The sequence below is a fragment of the Fusarium falciforme genome, chromosome 4 (assembly GCF_026873545.1).
Source record: "Fusarium falciforme chromosome 4, complete sequence".
NCBI classification, from domain to species: domain Eukaryota; kingdom Fungi; phylum Ascomycota; class Sordariomycetes; order Hypocreales; family Nectriaceae; genus Fusarium; species Fusarium falciforme.
Genome location: NC_070547.1, coordinates 1,146,473 through 1,157,334, shown reverse-complemented (window position 1 = coordinate 1,157,334; position 10,862 = coordinate 1,146,473). Strand labels below are relative to the sequence as shown.

At 52.8% G+C, this 10,862-nt stretch overlaps 3 protein-coding genes across 3 annotated transcripts; 1 reads left to right on the top strand and 2 right to left on the bottom strand.

The window, feature by feature from the left end:
- Positions 1-318: 318 nt before the first annotated feature.
- Positions 319-1,661, bottom strand: NCS54_00511000 (Hypothetical protein; the record flags this gene model as incomplete). Its single annotated transcript, XM_053150625.1, has 8 exons — positions 319-352; positions 409-880; positions 934-990; positions 1,052-1,144; positions 1,200-1,332; positions 1,391-1,426; positions 1,486-1,555; positions 1,624-1,661. The coding sequence occupies 8 exons, from the start codon at positions 1,659-1,661 to the stop codon at positions 319-321; spliced, it is 933 nt and encodes a 310-aa protein (XP_053006600.1).
- A 3,079-nt stretch (positions 1,662-4,740) lies between these two features.
- Positions 4,741-7,547, bottom strand: NCS54_00510900 (Autophagy-related protein 9; the record flags this gene model as incomplete). Its single annotated transcript, XM_053150624.1, has 3 exons — positions 4,741-6,054; positions 6,108-6,828; positions 6,883-7,547. 3 exons carry the CDS (start codon positions 7,545-7,547, stop codon positions 4,741-4,743), a joined length of 2,700 nt encoding a protein of 899 aa, XP_053006599.1.
- A 781-nt stretch (positions 7,548-8,328) lies between these two features.
- Positions 8,329-10,467, top strand: NCS54_00510800 (Conserved oligomeric Golgi complex subunit 6; the record flags this gene model as incomplete). Its single annotated transcript, XM_053150623.1, has 2 exons — positions 8,329-8,640; positions 8,692-10,467. The coding sequence occupies 2 exons, from the start codon at positions 8,329-8,331 to the stop codon at positions 10,465-10,467; spliced, it is 2,088 nt and encodes a 695-aa protein (XP_053006598.1).
- Positions 10,468-10,862: the final 395 nt, after the last annotated feature.

Sequence of the window (10,862 nt, the reverse complement as noted above, 5' to 3'; positions counted from 1 at the left end):
GCCGATGACCAGATATGCCCTTGGCAGCTTCTCTGAGAAGGGCTTCTGGTGGTCCGTCTGCGCAGATGCTCATAAGATGGCAGAGCATAGCCCAGTTTTGGCAAGCGTCGGATAGAAAACAATGTGTGTCCAAGGGTATATCGGGTTGTTGTCGTTGCCGTCTCCGTCTCCGTGATTTGTCGGCCGTTTTTTTCTTTCACTTTATTCCCCGGCAATGGATGTCATAGCCGTGAGGCTTCGGCTCCGATTCGACTTCCGCACGCCTTGTTCCGGTCGTTCCCCGGTTGACTTTTCTATGTTGAAAGGGGGAAGAACTTCTCAAGAAGAATCGTTTCGCTTGATGAAGTAGGCCCTATTGTCAAGATGATTAGTATATATCCAAGGTATACCCAGGTCGTTGCAACTTACTTGGAAAACTCATATGCCGACCAGCAGATGGCAGTACTGGGCATGGTGGTAACGACACGAGGCCGCACACCCTTGAAGAAACCCAAGAAACCCGCCCGCTTATACAACAATCGGCAACCACCCACGAAACTGTTTACACTCCTCACTTCGGGATCGGTAGAGGTACCACGGGTCTGAAGCATGGTCTTAATGACGTCCATGGGGGTCGTAAGACCAGCGGCAAAACCACCAGCCACGGCACCAGCCAAGCAGTGGGTCAAGGGATCGTATGTCTTTTCGGGGTTCATGGCGGTAGAAATAGACTCATAGGCGAGGAATTGGAGGGCGGTGAAGGGCACGGTCATGGACAGGGTGGTCGGGTAGGAGATGTAGAAGGCGCCCAAGCCCTCAGTCTTGTAGACGTACTTGGCGCAGTCGACCATGGATCGGTACATCTTGCTCGAGTTCTGGATCTGCATACGCTGCTTGATGACTACAAAAAGCCGTTAGTGATTGAATGGGGGGTTCTACAGTAGTGTAACATACCATCAAAAGGGTTCATGAAGGCATCGCTAGCAATTGTAGCGGCAGCACCGCTAGTGGCTGCGGGGAACTGGAGTCAGAAATGGACACATCTAGTCACTCGGACATGAGAGCAACTTACCGGCAGCAAGAGGATGGTGAACACCAGCTTGGTTTCCGCCCATAGCATGCTTGACGGCCTCGTATGTGGCAAAGTAAACGGCGTGTGCAGGACCTGGATGTTTTTAGCCATTGCCGGTTACGAAAGTATGTGTGGGATATAGACTCACCAGCGCCGACTATAACACTGGACATGCCGCGCCATAAGCTGAAGAAACCCTCAGTCCGGGCAATTTGGAAGGTATTGCGAATGACGCCCGAGTAGGCCGGTGTGGTGCTGGGGTTGAGGATTTGCATTCGTGTCTGTGGGTGGTCGTGTCAGGATAATGATCTGCAGGGTCGCCAGCTTGTAAGAACGTACCTTGATCGCATCAATGGGGTACATGACAGTGTGCTCCTGAACAAAGCATCGTTAGCTCGGTCGTGGATATTCTACTCGGCCAAGGGAAGACATACGGCTATGCCGGCGAAGGCACCTGCTGCCATGTTCTGCAGCAGGGAGAAATTGGGCGGAAGGGATTCATAGCTGTGCAGAGGAGGGACGGTCAGCTTCAGGGATCTCGGAATGACCTCAGCGAGGCATTGGGAGCTCACTCGTAATCTTCGACTGGCTCTGCACTTGGCTGGGCCATGGCGGCCACAGCTTCCGATGCTCCGCCGAAGGGCTTGGTCTCGAGGGCCGCCAGGTTGGCGACTGGGAGGGGTATCGGGGCAATTGCGCTTGGGGAGAGGCCGCGATCAGGTCTTGCCGGAGGGTGAGCCGGCAACGAGACGCTGGAGAGAGGATGGCAGCAAAATTCGAGGTCGCGCTGCGGGCGGTCGCGGTAGTAATCGACGGCGATGACGGTCTAGATAAGGCGCAGGGGCAAAAAATGCGGCTCCAACTCGCTTGGACCGACGGGGCCGAGGGAAGACGACGTCGTTATATCTCGGTCTTTTCGCAGAAAGGGGATCTCGTATCAATCGTCGAAAAGTCACTTCGCAGTGACGGTCGTATGCCAGAAAGAAGAAAACCAAAGCCAAGCGGAGGCGATGGAGCAAAAGAATCGGCAGAGGATGGTATGGTCTGGTCTGTGGTCCGGGCTGAACGACGGAAGGCGGAAAAAAAAGTCCAAGTTAGTGACAGAAACGTCCTCTAAAGCTGTTATCTAGAAAAATTTCCTGGGGGTGGACGGCTCCGTTTACGGCCTCGGAGTCCGGGCAGGAGCTATGTACGCAGTACCTACCTACCTTGGCACAACTGGGCGGCGGCGGCAGGTGCTACTGGACCTGTGGTGTCCTTGCCCGTCCTTTGTGTAGATGTGGAGGCGGGCTACAGAGGTACCTAGGCAGGCAGCTAAGGCAGCTCGGCGGGCCGGGTCAGATGCAACGGGGGCACGGCGGTAGGTACCCTCCCGCCAGGATTGTATGACAAGATACTTTGGGTGCTCGTTTCTCCGTGAGATCTCCTGGGACTCAACTGGCTGGTGGCCCCGCGGAAGTGCTCCGTCCATGCAGTAGAGTCATTCTCTCAAAGATACCCTGCGTCGAGAGAAGGGTTTGAGTTTCGCACCAGCACCGAGGCACATTTCACCGTTGAGATCTATCTCAAATACCTACCTATTCACTTCTTCTTCAACTGGCCACGAGGCGAGTCAGTTTGCTTCACCCGTCATCCCAAAGACAAGGATCAACACCCACGCTATCCACCCGCCTTCTTCATCAGGTGCCAACCCAGCCTCCCGGAGACCCTGCCAGTTTAGCAGGCCCTATATCGATCCTGGTTGCAGTGGCCTTCCCAGGGCTCTTCTAGCTGGAGCTCTACCCTCTCAGCCCGCGCACACGCGCCTTGGCCGCACAACGGCCACGCTAGACCGACCTGTGGCCACTCAAAGACCTGCCTTGGGCATCTCGGTACTCATGGCTGTACGTAAACTCGGTCAATTTGCTTGTTCGATGTGGGCCAGACGGCCGACAGTCTCATATCTTGAGACGGGTTGCCAGCCGCCTGCCGCCCGTCCGGTGGGCATTGATATCTCGAGACAAAGAGAGTACTTGACTGGAGGGCAAGTAGATGTCGGTCACTTTCTTAATCCAAGCACAATCACAAACAAAGTGAAGGAGCAAAAAGAGAAGCTTGAGCCTGTGGACAACGCGGCCGCCCACAAAACCCTGCCTTTCTCACCCATGGCCCAAGTAACTCCACCAACAAACAAGAATGATATCGCGATGTTCCCGGATTGGAGAAACACGAGACAATGCAGGCCATTTCCAGGCAACCTCTTCTAACACGTCAATAATCATGCTTTGCTGGAACAACGGCTCAGCCATCCGCGGAGTAACTTGTACTCAACGCCCAAAAAAACAGGTCCCTGAATGTCCAAAAACACGCCCATCGTAATCATCGGTTGTCTCTTTGACTGTCTCCGCCCTACAGACGAGACGACCTCTCACAGACCGAAAACCAAGATGCAAAAAAAGAAAATTCAAGGGAAAAAAAAAAAAAAAAACGAAAACTCGCGCAAACATCAAGGTGTCGGCCCCATCCAAAGCCACATGTAGCCCCGGAGAGCTGAAAGCCTCCCCTCACCAGGATTGGACGGTGAGGGTGTAAATGCACAGCCCGGCTGCCAAGGGCGGAGGCCATCTGAACAGGGGTCGTGCTCCGTGAAATTAGGTTATCAATCAGTACGGGATCACAATCAATCTCTCTCCATCCCACCCAGACCCCAAGCCCAAGCAAGGGAATAATCCAACCACTGACTGCCATCCCCGAGGGGCCGGCTACTTATCTGCCGCACGCCACACGCGGGTATTCATCAGTGAGGTGACTGAGCGCATGGGTCTGGTCTGGAATCTTTGTTCTTTTTTCCACGTCAATTCCACGAAATCCAAGCTTTTCCATCCCTTGCGCGGTTTGACCCGACATGCTGGTTCCGTTCTCATGATCAAACCTCAGAAAAGTAGCGTCGTGTCCGTCCATGATCTGCCCCCTTTCTCATCTGACCTAAGTTTCCACCACACCATCGCTTTCTTTTTACCCGTTCAATCTTGGGCTCTGTTCTACGTAATCCTCACTTGATTTCCACCGTCTCGGCCTCGGCGTTGCAACATTCAAGTCGCCGACCTCGGTCTCAAAAGACCGAGCCCCTTCGTTTCGCCGGTCAAGGCCGCGCTGTGTTGTTGCCCACACCTCAATGACACTCCCGGATTTGCGACTCGGAGCCGAACCCGCAGTCTGGATTATTCTCGGTGTATGTACTTGGGCGGATTTGTCACTTATGCGCGTGGACATATTCAACCTTGCTTCGAGACTCCTTGGTCAGACAAGCCAACCGTCAGATGATATAATCTTCATCACCAATGCAGACTCAATTCAACGTGTACCTATGCCACTCTTCCTCGCCCATTGGATATCATATTCCTGTCTCCAGAAAAACGCCATCTGCAACCCGGTAAGCCAGTGTAGCCCTGTAGCCCTGGCCAGAGTGGAAACATGATCAAGGTCCCACGGCCCCATGTAAGAAGCAAGTGTGCAATCAAAACAGCGCATCTACGCAAAAAACCAAAAATCGACAGCGACTTGCATTCCTTTCTCCTCAGGAAGCAAGATACCCAGGAGGGGAGATCTTTCAGCAAGCGACTTGATGCGCCGGCCCGTCCCAGATCAGAAATAACAGTAATATGACTCCCTATAACCAAGCATTATTGACTGGATGTTGACACCCAGATTCAAACCATGCCGCCGCCTCTGCGAGGCCTCTGCGGTTGGTGTAGTTGATAGATCAGACCCAGAACTCCGGCCTCAGCCTCGTCTGTGTTGGCTGCGCTGTTCTCCCGGCTCACCCCTTTCGCCGGGGACGTCTCCCATGTGGACTCGCCCAGCATACCACCTGGCTCATACAATTCATCATCTTCTCCAGGACGTCTCATGCTGCTGCCTTCTGTCTCCTCAATGATCTGGCTCTCCCCGCGGTATCCGCCCCGTGGATGCCTTGACCAGTACAGACTACGCGCAGTGGTGTTGCCCCCCCCAGGCTGGTGATGCTGATCTAGGAGCACGGACGCCATCGGCGAGGGTTGAGGCATCGCGGCCCCCGCTCGCGGTCCTCGCCCGGCAGGAGCCCGACTTCGAGCCCGTCCCGTTTCCGTCCGACCCATGTGCGAGCCCTGCATATCTGCCGCCAGCGTCGGAGAGTTGAGCCCTGGGAACGCTGGAGGAGGATGGAATTGTGGCCGAGAACCAGGTGGCAGGTGTCCTGGAATTCCCGTCTTGGGGTTGATGACGTAGTTGTCGATGAAACCGTAGTATGATGCGGCCATCTTGCCGTGCTTCGTGGAGTAATAGTCCTCGCGGACGTCTTGATGAGCTGCTTGTTGTCCGGTATTGCCAGGGCCTTTCTGAAAGTCGAACACCGCAAACGAGCACACATAACCCAATCCATCGACATGAATGGTGAACTCACGGAAGAAGTCGACGATTTGGTCGCTGCACTTGGGTAGCGAGAAGAGGAGCAGCATGGGTGTTGTAATGATGCCCATCACTTCTTCTAGGAAGATGACCACTTTCATCTTGTAGAGTTCCGAAAATTCTTGCTTCACCTCGAAGCTGTGAAGTCTCCCCTGCCAGTGGTCTGGCATGTAGTGTGTGTACTCGATAACATTCCGCAGAGCATACTCAGGATTAAAAACCAAGGTTTCCTCGGATACCATACCACGCGTTATCGCCCAGACTGCTCCAAAGACACCCAGGTAGAAGAGCACGGGTCGGTCCTTGGTAATCTCAAAGTTGAGGAAAAGCTCGGAATCCAGAATAGATCCAAGTGCTAGAATGGCGGTAATTGCTCCTGACATGAAAGCTATGCTTCTTGCGATGTCTTCCGTCATCCGCTTGGGGAACTGGTCGATGTATCGAGTCGCGAAGGGATATGACATGTGCAATCTCTCGTAGAATATGTGTGGAAGCTCGTTGAATTCGCGAAACTTCCACTCTGCGAGAGATGTGTACTTGCGCGCGGCCGCTTGCTTGGGGTCCTTTTGATATTCCTGCAAACGGGGTTAGCTCTGCCAAGATGCGATTCCAAGGCGAGGCAACATACATAGTAATACGTGAAGAAGTAGACAACCATGACATAGGCCAAGACAACTGGCGCAAACACAAGGTTAAGAACACCGGCAAAAAGAAGGCGCTGCTTCAGTTTCTGGCTCAGCAAACGCCTCCGGTCTGAACGTAGAAAGTCTTGCTGGACTTGGCCCAGCTCGTTAAAGGCCATGTCGAGGATGCAGTAATGCAGGTACCACTCCATTGTCTTGGAAAACAGTTGCCGACCGCGTAGGAACGGAACTGGCAAGGACAAATTCAGTATGTCCTTGTTAATCATGGCAATGAGATAGTTTTCCTTTCGCATTAGACGGTTGGCGATGTCGTGTGCGTCCAGCCTCTCCTTGGACTGGCTGCCAATAAACTGCTGTAATCTTGCAGGGACGTTCCTCGCCGTCTTCGGGTTCTGGTCGCGCAAAGCCATGATCCGAGCGACGACGTCTTGCCAGGATACTGTCTGCATATCCTGCTCCGGAATCTCCAGTAGGTGAATATAAAACTCCCTGATGTGAATGAGACGGGGTATCTCTGCGCAGTACTGCACACACTTCCAGATAAAGAAGAAGGCATAGAGCCAAATTCCAAAACTCCAGAGTCCAGATATTTTCCGTGTACATTGCGGAACGACAACTTCACTCAACGATCGACTCTTGGGAATCTGAGAATAATCAACACACTGGCCCAGAAATGTCAGTAACACCGCGACGAAGAGTGTCTCCCTGTAGCACCTCGTCAGCCTCAACATTTTCATCAGTGCGAGACAATTGGCTTACAGAATCCACAGCGCGTTACCACACAATATGCACCACAGCCCGCCCCCTTCGTAGTAGTCATAAACGTCCCGCATAAAGCTGTCCAGATTTGAGGTGTTAACCCATCGCCAGAGTGCCTTCTCTTTTGGGTTATTCAATATCGTTCCTCTGGCCACGGGGAGTGGCTGCGGCCCCGTGGGTGTCCCATAACGGTCGTCGGGGTGTAGGGGCTGCTGCGCGGTTGCCGCCTCCCACTGAGCTCTTGACCTTGCTGACGACGGCCCTGCCGTTGATGGGATCCGATTGTTGGCTGGCCGACCTGATCGCCTTGGTGTCGTTGGTGGTATATTGTCGGTTTCGTTCGGCTCTACCAAGAGGGACGCAGGAACGTCATTATCGACCTCATCGTCGTTCAAATGCCATCTCGGAGTCGGCCCACTAGGACTTCGCATAGGTTGGGGTACAGCTCTGCCTTTTCCCTTCGGGTCCACGGCCGCGCTTTCTACTGTCATGCGGCTATCGCTAATACCGAGCTCTTCGGCCGGGAAGCCATCAAAACGGTGCCCGAGATTCTCTTCATCAAGACCAGGGTCGTATTCGTCATCGTCTCGGGAACGCAGCTGTTCGTAAAATGACCGGCTCTCCCTCGTAGGGGACTTGAGACGGGAGAAGATATTGGAAGTCATGGTGGCCCTTGGGGCAATGAATCACCGATGATGTTCGGTGGGCATGTCGCCCTGGTATCGCGATAGAGGTCGGCACAAGGCAAGTTGAGGCACGATATCAATGAAATCGGAGGTGGAAAGAAAGTAGTTATCAAGGGTCGAGAACTCCGGCGGTGCTGGATAAACAGAGTCGAAGATGAAGCAGCCTCGAAGGTAAAAAGCTAGATTCCTCGTCCTGGAAACCGTCAGCGTTGTTATCGAGAGCCAAATGGTCACGAGCCAGGTGACCCGGATAAGCGTGACCGAGAGCACATGCCTGTACCGAACACCAGACGAAACCGAGAATCTTGTAAAAGCAGGCTCAGGGCAGACCTAGCAAAGAGTTCACTGTGAGATCTTGAAACAAAACAGCAGGCGACCGCTCCTCACGCAGTCTAATGAATGAATTGGGGCTTCGAACGCCTCCAGGCATCACAGTCGCAGGTATGACGCTACAAAGCGGTGACGGGGTTCTGCCGGACAATGACCGATCAGGCCCCACAACTTGCGCCACACCGCCTGCCCATTCCAGGCCTCACTCACACTCACGACACCGTTGCACTCAGGATGTCTCTTACATGCGAAGCCCATGCTATTCATTTGTTCATCCCTCACGGATCCGGGTCACTGTCCTTCACTTTGATTTGTTTTCAGTGAAATCATTTGATTTGTCTTAATCGCGGCCCCGAAATGAGGTAGCATCTGTCGAACATTCAGTCGTTCAGCTCAGGTGACTAGAAGGATCCCGAACACATCTCGCAAGATGTCTTCAGATCGCCCCTGGTCTCTAAAGACCCTTCCTTTGAGGGACTCCTCTAGTGCAGGACTTGTCTCTCCAGACAGTTATCCCCAAACTCCATCAACCCCAAAAAGTTTAACTCCTCTTGCATCGAAAGTTACAAGTGTCTTGTCGACGACACACTCTGATAGTGAGTTCAGGGATGCTCTCTCTCTTCTTGATCAACGAGGAATTCAAAATGATGCCGAAACTCGCCGACGAGTACGGCTGGACCTGCAAAAAGAAGTTATCGACAGCAACGGAGAAGTCATCGCCGAGTTTGGTCGTGTCGCTGAGGTGGGTTTATTCCATCTCTAAGTAAGAAGATTAATACTAACATACTTATAGCAACTCCGACGCATCAAGACAACCATCGACAAGCTAAACAGCGGCTATGAGGACATGAAAAGCCAGGTTGTTGCAGCTCACGAGCAAACAACGCCAGCACTCTCCGAAGCATCATCACTTCTCGAGCAAAGGAGACAGGTCGAGGTCAAGCAGGACCTTCTAGGCGCTTTCAGGAAGCATTTCATCATGTCTGAGAGTGAGATCGCGGCCTTAACCATGACAGCCGAACCGGTCGATGACCGTTTCTTTGAAGCATTGGGTAAAGCGAAGAAGATTAGCAAAGACTGTGAGATCTTGCTTGGCTTTGAAAAACAAACTTTGGGGTTGGAGTTGATGGAGCAAACGTCAAAGAACATCAACCTTGGCTTCCAGAAACTTTACAAGTGGATACAACGAGAGTTCAAGACGCTGAACCTTGAAAACCTACAGATGAACTCGTCAATTCGACGGGCCCTCAGAGTGCTTGCTGAAAGGCCTTCTCTATTCCAGAACTGCCTGGATTTCTTCTCCGAAGCACGAGAACGAATCCTTTCCGACTCATTCTATGTCGCCCTGACTGGAAGCTCCCCGTCAGGGACTGAGGATCCTTCAGTCAAGCCCATCGATATGACTGCACATGACCCTCTGCGGTACGTGGGTGACATGCTGGCCTGGATCCATTCAGCAACGGTCAGCGAGCGTGAGGCACTGGAGGTATTGTTCGTCGCCGAGGGTGAGGAGCTTGCAAAGGGATTGAAATCCGGTCGAGATGCTGAAATTTGGCGCCTTATCGCGGAAGATGACGAGGTTGAGGCCGACTTCAACGCTTTGAAGGCGTTGAATGATTTGGTGGACCGCGACATTTCTGGCGCAGCTCGTGTGCTTCGCCAACGGATGGAACAAGTGATCCAATCGAACGAAGAGACAATCCCAGCCTACAAGCTCGCGAATCTCGTCAACTTCTACCGCATCACATTCCAGAAGACTCTTGGTCCAAATACCAACTTGGTGGAGCTGGTCGAGGGTCTTGAGACGGAGGCTCTTCGCCAGTTCCGGGCATTGGTTAGGGATCACATTGCCACTTTGCAGGGAGAGTTTCAGCATGCTCCTTCAGACCTTGGGCCCCCTGCTTTCCTACAAGACTCATTGAAGCAACTCAAGGCTATCAGCAAGACCTATGACTCTTCTCTGTCTGCTTCGGAGGATCGCGAGAGCGAGTTTGAGAATGTGTTGGCGGAAGCTTTTGAGCCTTTTATGGCAGGGTGTGAGAATATGGCCAAGGTTATGAAGGATCAAAAAGGTGCCATCTTTCTCATCAACTGCATATCATCTGCAACAGCATGTTTAGAGCCGTTCGAGTTCACCCGACGAAGGACCCAACAGCTTCGGGGCAAATCAGAGGAGGAGGCCAAAAAACTAGTCGTCAGCCAGTACAACTTCTTCCGAAAAGGGTCCGGCCTTGACCCGATCTTCTCATTTCTAGAAGAGAACAAGGACAAAGATGCTGGTCCGCTGGACGAAAAACTACTTGGCCAGGCGAGCCAAACCCTGGATGACTTCCTACCATCCGCGCTCATGGATGCTATGGAGAACCTGAAGCACCTTCAGGACTCGAAACTGGCTCGACAAGTCACTGAGGAGGCTGCAGAACAATTCTGTAACGACTTCGAGGAGCTTGAAGAAGTGATTCTGGAGGAAGACGAGGACTCTGCGAATTCGGATGACGATGAGGAAGAGGGGCGGCTTCGATCCGTATTTCCCAGAACCACAGCCGAGATACGTGTATTATTGTCATAAAATGGCAGCAGATGGGTGGCGTGTATCCAAAGGGCCTAGATTTCCATCACTCTCTTACACAAATGCCCCCATAATAATGGTACGGTCAAGCCGCCTGCTGGCATTCAGACGATTAGCTGCATCTCTTGCAGGCGAGCCAGGCTCCATAAAGGTTTCCAGATTTGGCTGCCACGCAAGCAACAACGGTGAATTTCTATGCGTGATATTCTTTGAAACATTTCAGCACTTGCAGCATGGTTTTGTCTCATTTCAACATGGCACGTCGAGAACAGGAATTAGTAGAACTTTGTCATTTCCGGACGAGGCTGGCAACGAGCAATAAGTACCCCGCCACGACAGATTGCGACGGGGGTGGGCAGTGCGAGCGAGACTACGTCACCGCCTGCCCGACTTAC